This window comes from Aptenodytes forsteri, unplaced genomic scaffold (genome assembly GCF_000699145.1).
Source record: "Aptenodytes forsteri isolate BGI_AS27 unplaced genomic scaffold, ASM69914v1 Scaffold289, whole genome shotgun sequence".
In the NCBI taxonomy this organism is placed as follows: domain Eukaryota; kingdom Metazoa; phylum Chordata; class Aves; order Sphenisciformes; family Spheniscidae; genus Aptenodytes; species Aptenodytes forsteri.
Genome location: NW_008795025.1, coordinates 1,613,276 through 1,625,777, shown reverse-complemented (window position 1 = coordinate 1,625,777; position 12,502 = coordinate 1,613,276). Strand labels below are relative to the sequence as shown.

General features: G+C 37.6%; 1 protein-coding gene across 1 annotated transcript in view; it reads right to left on the bottom strand.

The window, feature by feature from the left end:
* The window catches only part of RABGAP1L (RAB GTPase activating protein 1 like), a 239,104-nt gene extending 228,562 nt beyond the window's left edge, over window positions 1-10,542 (bottom strand). The window contains 6 exon segments of the mRNA XM_009275856.2: window positions 1,138-1,248; window positions 2,112-2,272; window positions 3,056-3,230; window positions 5,721-5,931; window positions 7,745-7,937; window positions 10,389-10,542. Of these exon segments, the coding sequence (XP_009274131.1) occupies window positions 1,138-1,248; window positions 2,112-2,272; window positions 3,056-3,230; window positions 5,721-5,931; window positions 7,745-7,937; window positions 10,389-10,523 (986 nt within the window). The 5' untranslated portion in view covers window positions 10,524-10,542.
* Window positions 10,543-12,502: the final 1,960 nt, after the last annotated feature.

Sequence of the window (12,502 nt, the reverse complement as noted above, 5' to 3'; positions counted from 1 at the left end):
CACTTAGGGACATGGTTTAGTGGTGGACTTGGCAGTGCTAGGTTAACAGTTGGACTTGATCATCTCAAAGGTCTTTTCCATCCTAAACAATTCTATGATTCTATGATTAAACTTACTAAATTCTGCTGTATATTCCTTGTCTAAAATTTTAGTTTCATTTTTGAAACAAGAGCTTGAAAGCAAGTGAAGAAATCAATCTTAAGTTTTGGGAGGGTTGTGGGGCTTTCTTCTTGATTCTCCTATTATCTTGAATTCCTTTTTCACTAAAATTGAATTCTCCTATTGTTACTCTTTTGGTAAGATTGCCATCTGGTGGCGTTTGCTATTTTTAAAAATTGAGCTATTGAGAAGGCATTTCTAATTTAAATTAATACAATACCTACTACTACTGTAGTAACAAGAGTCTACTGTTAATGAACACATTAACTGTTATTCTTCACATGCATGGTCCGCTTCTTGTGCAAGTGCTTTGCACAAAAAGTCAGATTATTCTGTCCAAAAGGGATCCCTCTCATGCAATTTCCAGGAAATACAAAATGAGTCATCAACCATTCCTGAGCTCTTCACCATCACTTCAAGATAAACATTAGAATCATATTATAACAAAACTACAAAGGAATCCTACTCATCTTAAAGACTCCACCAAAAGATTGTTTCTTCTAACCAGCAGGTTGAGTCCAAACTTGTAGTGTTCCAATACATTGATCTAACAGATTAATGTTCGCCAAGGTTTAACATAGCTCAGACAACCTAACTTGGCTACTTTTACTAAACAGCGAGATGCTGGTAATGCAGGATTACAATAAATGCATGTGTTTGCACTACTTAAAAACAACAGAAAGCAAAATCAAAAGCATCTGAATGTCGTAAGTATCCTAACACCACATTCAAAAAGACAATTAAATGGCAAAAAAACAAGAATGTTTGAGTATTACAGGCTATGTTTCTTGTTTTCACCTAAAAAAAAAGAAATTTAAAACTGAACTGTGCACCTATAAATTAATTGTATTGTGCAATAATACTTTCTGTGTTACTGTTGTATTTCTTTCTGTCACATAACTTACAAAGCCAGGAAAAAGTACATTAAATACTGTTCTCTCAAAAACTTAACCTGCGTTATTTTTACAAGAATCTTACCTTTCAATGGCCAGTTCTTTGTTCGAGAGTTGCTGAACTGTAATCACCACTTTCTTCTCAATTCCCTGTTTAAGCTTGAAATATAATTTTTCTCTATCCTTTGGCACAGGGCTAAAAGAATAAAGAAACACATTTCTTTAGCACAGTTACATAGGATTAACAGTTAAATACAGAAAAGAGAGTAGCAGCCCACTTAAACTGTTAATGGCTCAACTCATTTGAGAGACCTTCTCTTCCTTTATTCAGAAGTTAATAAAACAACACTGAAGAAAAACAGACTATAGACTTACACTTAGTATGCTGTCTGGGAGATTTATCAGACAAAGATATGCAAAAATGCATGGGGTATTGGGTGCATGGGGTATTTTGGATTCTCAAAAGATAGAAAATATGCTATATACTGGCTATGAAGCAAAAAATAAATAAGACATTTTCACAGAATTAACTCTTATTATCAACTCCCTCTTCCATTCCAAAAAACCTTCTAATTAACTGTTAAGCAAAGAATACTTTGCTCCCCTGTCCCCTGTAATGCTTAGAGAAGTTTACATTTTCTAAATCTTCAATAAATTTGGAATTCATGAGCTTATTTTAAAAAAAAAAAAAAAAAACAACAACACTCAAAAAAGAGACCACTAGACTGTATTTACTGAAGAAAATTGGTTTGACTAAAGTTTTTAATGGACGTCCTACTATCTTTTCCATTGACACAGGCCTACCTTGAGCATCCCTACCAGAAATCGTGTACTTAAAAGAAACTAACTTGAAAAAGGTATCTTGATTTTTAATCTTTTTACAGAAAAGATACAGAGAAGAAAATTGTAAAAGCAAAGCAACAGCTTCCTTTTTATAACAAGTCTACTTATGAAAAGAGGCCAAATCAATTTTACTGCAACAGAGTAGCTGTGCATTCTGCAAGTAGCTATATGCTTTTTTCAAAGAGATTTCTACTTTTCCCTTTCTATTCAGATTACCTAAAATTTCCTTTTCCATCATCTTCTTTGACTTCTAAGGAAACACTGAAAGTGTACACATCGCTATCTGGAGTAGGAAGAACAAAGTCCTTAACATGATCAGATGCTTGTTTGGAAGAACGTTTGAATGCTGTTGAGAAACTATATAAAATTCGGCTGACCTGCAGAAAAGCAAAAGAATTAATAGTTTTATCAAAAATAAAAGAGTATTTTTAATGGGGTATTATGGGGTATTGTGATGTGGGTTTGAAGGTCATAAAATTACTGTCACTTGTCTCTTATACTGAACACAAAGCATGGCTCATATAACACAAAACATTCAGATCAGGGTATGAGTAACAACATCTATTTCCATTTGTGTCACATTCACTGCTCATGTAATGGTCAGTAAGTTAATATATATTACAAGATTAGGAATGCAACTCACTAGAGGACCTGAATAATGTACTTTTCAGGTTGTGTATTTAACAACACAACTTACAGCTTGCTCTTGCAGATGTCAAAAACCCAAGGTGATTTCTTCTTTTTAAACCTCTATTTTTCCACTCTAGAAAATCCTTTTCTCCCGAACTATCACATAGTTCTTCCTAAAACATCTAGGGCAGAGTACTGTAAAATGATTCTTTGTAACTCACAAGGTCTACACTGCAACTTTAGTCTGAAACCTACCCAAATGAGGCCTGAAAAACAAAATATTTGTCTTAAACTTAGGCTTTCTAAATCTTCCCATTACAGTGCACTTTGGAATTTTATTGAAATACTAGAAGAAAAAATTTAAATTATATTAATATTCACATATGACTAGCTGCACATTCTGTGAAATTCATTATGTATGTGTTAACATATTTTTCAAGACACTATATACCATTTCCACATCTGGAATAACTTCTTAAAATACCACTTGTATCCTTCTTACAAGTCACTGTACAACATTTAATACTTACTGCCTCTTTAATCTCACAGGAGAAAACATGAATCTGGAACTCTTCAGTTCCACAGCTGCTTTCAGTAAATGCAAAACAGTCGCTCTCTGAAGTCCCATTTTGTCCCCGCACACAAAACAACACCTTATAGATTGGAAAAGAGGCTATCTCCACATTGCTTGATTGATCTATTATTCTGTCAAGGAAAGGAACAGAGAAGATCAAAGAACAAGGTCAGTAAAACAAACAGGCCTACCTAAAAGACTCTTCTGCAATTAAATAAATATCTAAACTGTAATTACTACTAAATTCAAGTACACAAGATGGGCAGTAGGAACAGAAATGTCAGGCTTCCCAAATTTAAGATGTAAGTGTTTCTGGTTGTAACATTGGCTTAATTTTTTTTATACTCTATAATATAAACAAATATAGTACATTTATGTCATGCAATAACAATGACCATCATTGCTCTGCAATCATTTGTGAAAAACACAAGTAGAAACGTAGAAACCACAGGAACCATGAAAATGCAATTTGCATACAAAGATCAAAGAAATTTCAATATTATAAAAGAATTTAAATCTCTGTTTAAGAAAACATTAAGAACACATTATTTATTCAGAATCTACAGGGCTATATAGCTTAGCAAATGCTTGCTGCCATGTTCAGATGAATAATAATCACAGACCTAAGGGCTCGTAAAAAATTTTAAATTCCTCTCAAACTCAGAACCCCACGAATATTTCAGAAACTTTAAAGAAGACAACAGGGGTGGTGGTCTCAGAATGGACCACTAAACAGTGAGTTTTAAAGAATAATAGTTAGAGCTACACAGTTCTCCCCTGTCTTTTCTCTCCTTGTCCATATGCATATTCACATCAAGGGTGAATAAACGTTCGTTACCTGGACGAGAATCCCAAGTCTGCAACAATAAAAATAAAGGACTAATCTTCTAAAGGCAAGAAAAGCCCAGAGAGGATTCAGCATGCTGTAATATTGGTGGGACACATTAAATGGAACCCCACACGACAAGTGTTCAGATACCAGGAATGGAAACACTCCTCAAAGATGACACTGGTGTCACTTGAACTTTGATGGAATGTATTATGTCACACATGGATTCACCTTTACAGTTCTGTGCAGATTCTTAGGCAGTCCTTCACTTAATGATGTCCTCTGCAATTAAAGATCAAAGGAACCTGCAGTTTCACTTGCAAAACAACCTTCCTGAATGGCCACAATGGCTACAAAAATAGGTACAGCACACCTAACATCTAGTGTCTATGTGACAGTTGCCATCATAAAAGCATGCAGTGTAATTTCCTAATTCAAATTAAATATTGCCATAAAGTCAAACAAAATCTTAAATTGGGTTCAAAGAACAAAATGGAAGAAAATAATATACGTGCTTGAAGGTCCTTCTGTCTTTCTGCACAAGATGATAGTCAATACATAGGCAGAGCACAGAAAAGGAAGGAAATCTAACCATATCCTTCAGATATCTTGGTATCAGAGTTAAAAAATAAAAATCTTGCATATTGCGATGCTCCCTACTTCTGGATGGAAGACTGCTACAGGTATGCCTTTAGTGCACCCTGATTAAGAACCCTTGACTGTCATCACTAATTAAAAGACCCTTCTCACATGGGACAAGTAAATGTTTTCTAGTATCTAGAGACTATCAGCATATGCATCATGAGGCAGACACAGGTGAGACTTGGCTTTAGCAAAGCAGTATCTGGAAATAGAAACCAGCATCTCAAATCCTCAAATCTTTGAGCATCTCAAATCCTCAACAAATATGGAAGAGTCTAGAACTGAAACTTCAGCTAACCCAAGGCCAGCAGGACTAGTACTGTCTCAACATATCTACCTTGGAGGTGATTACAGACTAGGGAGGTTGGGAGAAAACAGGCATTACCAGCTCTCCCTTTCCAGTATATCAGAAATCACTGAACAAGATGCTTGAGAATATTTGGCCCTACAGCTAACAAACAGGCACTGGCTGATAATCAATACAGAGACACTGACCCTCAGAGTAATCCCATGCCCCAAAGATGACTTTCAGCCTCGTGCTTCATTTTCAGGATTCATTGGTTTGAAATGGGTCAAATAATCCTTCATGGTATAAGGGCTTTGAGCAAATAACCACAAACAAGTGAATGTGACCACTGATACAGCACTTCCACAAGTCAACCATTTCCCTTTGAAAGGCAAAGTATTTCACTGTATCTGATTACTGACAAGCAGTATTACTACCATGCTCTCTATCATTATCCACAAGCTATGGCATGCACATGTAGACAAAAAGTATGATAACATTTCTCTCTGCTTTAAGTTCCAAGAGACTTATACCTAGACATGTAGGTACCACAAATTTGCAGGCAGTTTACATGAATGAACTACCTGGACAAAGAGGCATCTCTTATTATCATATTTGAACAGAGATGCAGGTAGAGAGATATGCTTTTCTTGACACTGTATGGCAACCGCTACCACCAACCATGTACTGCATGTTAAATTCGAGCATGCGTTTGTTGCTTCAGAGGAATTTCTCAAGAATAACTGTCTTCAGCAAGAACTTTACGCACAAATCCAGCAATTCTACTTCCTTGTGTGAGTAACAAAGTCAGAATCCACCTTTTATGTGTCTGTGCAAGTAACAAAAGAAACATTTGTGTGTTACCTTACAGAGCCTTCTGGAATGTTCGGAACATAAAGCGTTACAGGTAAAGGGGCTTGACTTGAGGATTTCATGTTTGCCATGGCATGTAGAGCTTCTGGTTCATTTCGAGGGGCAGACACCTTTGTGCAACCTAAATAAGTCAGTTTGTTAAACAATACGCTGTCCTCTTCCAGGGGTTCACTGGGAGAAGATGGCCTTGGTGCAGAGATTTCTGAAAATGAAGAAACCTTTTCTTTAACCATTTGTTTTTATTTTTACACATTGTTTTCTGAACAAGTTCCATAGCAAAATCTCCCACTTTTTCTGAGAATAGACATGGGGGTCAAAAGTCAAGCTCCAATAGTAAGAAATCCATTCAGCAGCTTAATATTAAGTCTATTCTATTCTAATGCATGTTTCCAAGTATTGGATAGGGATAAATTGCCTTTTGATTATTTTTAGCAGTGCTAGAACACAATTTTTTCTTAAGCTCCATTCCCCAGATGTTCTTTGGTTTGCTTATACCTCCTTCTAATTCCTACTCATCGTTTTGCATAAAGATGCCTCTAATTCTCTTCTCTCACATGTCTTTGCAGCTTGTGTAGAATTATTAAATGTGTTTCACATTCCTGGGATAGCTATATTAACTGCATGAAACCATCAGGGAGCTGGAGAAAAGAAAAGGGGTATGTGTCTGTTCCTCTACTCAGCAGAAGAGAAGCGTTCTTTTTCCACTATCACACTACTATGGACAGGGGCGGTCTTGAGGGAGCTTTTGGGAGTTTTGCTGTTATTGTTTTCTGGTGGTTTTTTTTTAAGGCATTTTGACATTTGAGAAATGAGAGGAGAGGTGGAAGAAAAATTCGTTAAGTATGGAATCAGAGTAATCTAGGTTGGAAAAGACATCTAGAGGTCATCTAGCTTTAACTCCTGCCCAAAGACAGATCAGGTTTTGGCTAGTTTCAAAACTGGATCAGGTTACTCAGGGCCCTGACCAGCCGAGTTTTGGTATCTCCAAAGATGGACATTCCAAACCTCTCTAAGCAATCTGCCCTGTTATTTCTATTTCTTATTACTATAGCTAATATTTCCATAATACTTAAATCGTAAAGGTTGCAAAATTGAATTATTCCTGGGGGGAGGGAATGTATCTACAAGTATTTCTTTGTTCATTCATGCTAAGGGTTGTGTTCTGTTTGAAGCATGTCAAACAGGGAGCCAGTAAAGTAAGTTTCTCAAAAATAGAGCATACATGTAATTAAGAGAAGGGTGTTTTCATTATGCGTAAACTGTCTATCTTATTCTACCACAAAAACTTTCTTTTTTTTTTTTTACTTCCCGAACAGATGCTATGGAAATTATCTGATACTATGCCACAGAACTGCTCTGCATGCTGCTGAGGGAAAAAGAACTCTAATTCAAGGCCCACAGAGATGGCCACAGCCTTGTATTCCTAATATACATTTAAAAAAAAAAAGCTACAATATATTTTACATCAAATATATACAATATAGTTTAAATAAAAAGCTTTCAGTCCTCCCTTTTTCACCAAAACTTCAAATACCAGAAAAATACCACAATCATTCCTAGCAAATATCAAATCTAAAGCTGTCCTTACTGATACCTGGTGACAGAACCAGAGCTGAAAAGTTCATCAGTTTGCTCAGGGTGTATTTCATTCATAGGTAGTACTGTCAATGAACACTACCCTGAAACTTCTCATACTCGATCAGTAGCATCTCTACTTCAACTATAGTCCATTCAGCATGTTACACGATACTCAGTCCTAACTCATCTAGGGCTGGAGACAAAATGAAAATTATCTTGACCAAAACAGAGCAGCACAGGGTATCAATCTGATGATAAACTATTCCTGTCTATAATTCTCAACTAATCAGAAAAGGAGAGGAGGCCCCAGGGTATTCTCCAGTATAGTTTTGGAATGAAGCTCCAGAAAACTTTATATTCATTTTAAGGTTAACTTGAAACTGCATAAAGAAGAAAACTGCCATATGTGATTGAGGGGGGAAGCACTTTAGCAATACCTGTTGTAGAAGGGTCTAAAACAAGGTGCAAAGATGGCTGATTTGTTTGACCTGCTGACCCATCTCCAGCTGCCTGGCTGCTTGCATCACTGGAACCTTCTCGGAGAGCAGTGAAATTGTTCTGGTCTTTTTCAGAATCCCTCAGTATCTCTTCCATTGCCTTCTCCAGCTGATAGTCTCCATTTGAAAATACCTGTAAGCAGAAGGAGATGACTTTTTTTTAAAGGTGCTTGTAGTTTTACTTTCACTATTATTTTTCAAACACATAGTCTTACTCATTGCAAAATTTAAGAAACTTTGCTGAACAAGACAACACACTAAGAATCAACAAAATTAAATCAGCTACGGATGTCATCTATCTGGACTTCTGTAAGGCCTTTGACACGGTCCCCCACAACATCCTTCTCTCTAAACTGGAAAGGTATGGATTTGATGGGTGGACCGTCCAGCAGGTGAGGAATTGGTTAGACGGTCGCATCCAGAGGGTAGTGGTCAATGGCTCAACGTCCAGATGGAGACTGGTGATGAGTGGCGTCCCGCAGGGGTCCCTATTGGGACCGGTACTGTTTAATATCTTCATCAATGACACAGACAGTGGGATCGAGTGCACCCTCAGCAAGTTTGCAGACGACACCAAGCTGAGTGGTGCGGTTGACACGCTTGAGGGACGGGATGCCATCCAGTGGGACCTGGACAAGCTCGAGAAGTAGGCCTGTGTGAACCTCATGAGGTTTAACAAGGCCAAGTGCAAGGTCCTGCACCTGGGTCAGGGTAACCCCTGGTATCAATACAGGCTGGGGGATGAAGGGATTGAGAGCAGCCCTGCCGAGAAGGACACAGGGGTACTGGTGGATGAAAAGCTGGACATGAGTCAGCAATGAGCGCTCGCAGCCCAGAAGGCCAACCGTATCCTGGGCTGCATCCAAAGAAGCGTGGCCAGCAGGTCGAGGGAGGTGATTCTGCCCCTCTACTCTGCTCTGGTGAGACCCCACCTGGAGTACTGCATCCAGCTCTGGAGCCCTCAGCACAAGAAAGACACGGACCTGTTGGAGCGGGTCCAGAAGAGGACCACAAAAATGATCAGAGGGATGGAACACCTCTCCTATGAAGAAAGGCTGAGAGAGTTGGGGTTATTCAGCCTAGAGAAGAGAAGGCTTCAGGGAGACCTTATTGCAGCCTTTCAATACTTAAAGGGGGCTTATAAGAAAGATGGGGACAAACTTTTTAGCAGGGCCTGTTGCGACAGGACAAGGGGGAATGGCTTTAAACTAAAGGGGGGTAGATTTAGACTAGCTATAAGGATATATATGTGTATATATATAATTTTTTACGCTGAGGGTGGTGAAGCACTGGCACAGGTTGCCCAGGGAGGTGGTGGATGCCCCATCCCTGGAAACATTCAAGGTCAGGCTGGACACGGCTCTGAGCAACCTGATCTAGTTGAAGATGTTCCTGCTCATTGCAGAGGGGTTGGACTAGATGACCTTTAAAGGTCCCTTCCAACCCAAACTATTCTATGATAATCCATTGTCTCATCCCACTACATTTAATGCACATATTCTCACTGTTAATCGAACAACCATCCATTTAAAAACTACAGAGCTCTCTTAAAATAACAGGTTTGTGTGTTTAGATCCTCCATTCAGAACAAAGATCAACAGACTTTGTTATAGATGAGTCTTAAAGAAAATTTTACTTTCTTAGTCATATCCAGTCCATTTCAGTTATTTCACCAATTGTCACACACATAGGAGGGGTGCAAGTCTAAGGAAATAGCAAGAAAATGGCCAAACACATTCCCTAGGAGAAAAAAAAAAATACAGCCTTTCACAAGTACTAGCTTTTCAGACCAAAAAAACCCATGGCCAATAATAAAGTTGCATCATGGATTCTACCTCCAGTTCACCTGCCTCCTTCCAGACACAATTACTAAAGAAGCAGCTAGTGTTTAATACAGACAGAAATCATCAGTTGTAAATAACTGCCAATCAGTTACGCAAAGACAGACTAAGTACTTACTGTCATTTCAAGGGGAACAAATTCCTATTGTTCCAAGTGGACCAAAACCACCACCAATCAGCTACTGCAACTGAAGTAGGGAAGTTTGTCACCAATCAGCTGTCACCCAAATGCTAAAATATTCTGCTATTTAGAGGTAGAAAGCTTTTAGAGAAGGTCTTAGTCATGCTCAAAGTAGCACTAAGCAGGAAAACTAAATTAAAAACTAAAACCCAAGACCTTCTGTGGTCTCTTCCTATGCAGCCTAATTACGTGCTTTTAAGATAACAACATTCATTGTCTCTGATCCCTAAATAAAGAATATTTCCCAAGCTTTAATCTGAAGCTCATTCTTTAGTAAAGGACTAAAAAGTTCTTTTCAATGTATAAATCCACAGAATAATAACAAAGCTGACCCCCGAGGAAGTTATTTAAAGAAAAACTGAAGAAAACCCCCCCTGCCACTTTTGGACAGATTTGCTTGATCTGAGCTGTTAATTTCACTGGTAATAAGCAAGGACAAAAATTACAGTCTAAAAGTCTCCTCAAGCACACACAAGTATCTTTAATTAAATATTCAAAAGAAGTTACAATCTTCTGATCAATACAAATCTTACTACACTTTTAAAATAAAGTAATAGTAAACCTTTAGCTGAGGTTTTTCATCTTTTCCAGAGGTGTCCTCAGATTGCTGATGAACCAGGACAAATTCGTCATTAATTAACGTGGATACAGTTTCAGGAATCCTACTGGCTTTGCTAAACGATGTTTTGACTTCCATCTCAGGTCAGTGTTCTCCACCTGCCACAAGAACCTAACAAAGAAAGAAAAATATTAAATAATTAGTTTTGAAGCTGTAAACAATATGTTAATAGGTGTAATATGAAGTTATTATGGAATAATATAATAAAGTTATATGAATGTATAATACTATATTCCTCAAACTCTGATTTCATTGGTATAAGGAATCTTTTCTTAAATAGCATGTATGATTTTTTAGGGTGCGTGTTTAAAAATCCTGTGATTTAACAGCAGTGGCTGTTATCTATGTGTATAGATAACACATGAGGAAGTTCATCTCGGAGCTTCCACTTCCCCTGTTTTTAATCCTCCAGAGTCTGCTCCGTCTACCTCCCTAATTCCTGCCCTTTGTTCTCCCTCATACAGGTGTATGTCTTACCCAGAGTGTCATACAGGTTGTGTGAAGATACAGATTACCTGACAACTAATTTTCAAAAAACTGCATATCAAAGAATATGCTCTCCACATGAAAACATATTAAGCAACAATTATGTTAGAGTTGTTTTTATTATTCTTTATATCTATAGGCGATGAAGTCAAAGGTGATACTAAACCACAATCACATCCTTCTCAGCAAACTTCTCTGAAACCACCTGCAACAGAGTTAAAAATCAACCACACCACTTAAAAAACAAAAACAAAACCCATAAATATTATGGAAACTGAGAACAAGTTTTCCCCTGTCTGCACAGCAAAAAATAAATCTAGAAACAAAAAAAAGGGCAACATAACGGTCAGCCTATACATTACAAGTTCATATAAAAATACAGAACCAAAACCATTCCTAGCACTTCAGAATAAGGACAGCTACTGTAGGTATCCACTAAATAAAGACGGTACCACCTACATTAATTCAGAATGTCTTCCCTGATTCCTTAGGGAGTAAAGAGCTAGAATGAAGAACACTGTATATTAGACTTTTTATATTTTAAATGAACCTATGTTTTTTATATTTTCTGTGTTAAAAAAGAGAAAATATATTTTCAGATAGACTTTATAAATAGCATGCACTTCCAGATATGGTCTATTACCATTTCAGTTTCCTGAAAAATGCTACTCTGGCTGAGTGCTGGGATTTATTGTGCTTAAGACTCAGAGTTCAGAAGAGTCACATATAGCATAGGGGGAAACAAACTGCTGTTGTCACCTTTGCAAGGCTGGAAAGTGCCCAAAGACGGGTAGCTCAACCAAACGTCTGTTGTGACTGGTGAACAAGGACAGGTTTAGCTTCACGTTACTTTTCACAGCAGTACTAAGGTGCAGAACTGTGCCACGCTTGCATCTCAGTTATAGTTCCAAAATACCAAGTGATCAAGAAAAGAACGCAGATTTAGGTCTGCTATAGGGAACCACAAAAACAGCACTTAAAAAAAAAAAGACGTGCATGTTCTCCACCATTCTGAACAGGCATTACTTAACATGCTAGCCACAAGAGGCAGTTTAGCAACTTTGGACCAAAAAACAAGTGTTAGAACTAGACTACTTTAAATACAGAAATATTTTGTATCACTTTCGAAACTACAGTCAACATGCTTTTACTCTTTCAAAGACTTGGCTATTCATAACTATTTATACATGCAACTCTACAAAAAGATTTTCTCTCTCCCCAACCTAGCCACAATTTTACCCATCAACCCAGAGAGGGTATTATACATAGAAATCCCAGAAAAACTAAAGAACTCAAGTTCTTCAGGTAACTGACTTGTATATAGCAGAAAAACTTGTTAGAAGATTCACCTTATAAAAAAGCCACTAAACAACAGCTATAATATTCAGAGAGTGATTACAAATACGGATTGGCAGTTTAGCTCTCTGTTGTCTTTCACATCTCCAGACTAAGCATGAATTCACAAGCATGAATATTTTTCAGACAGATGACGCAATCTGAGCTCCACCCAGGCCTAAGTAATGGATTCACTGCTGAAATAAGTTTTGTTTCAGTGTTTTAAAGTATCTTTG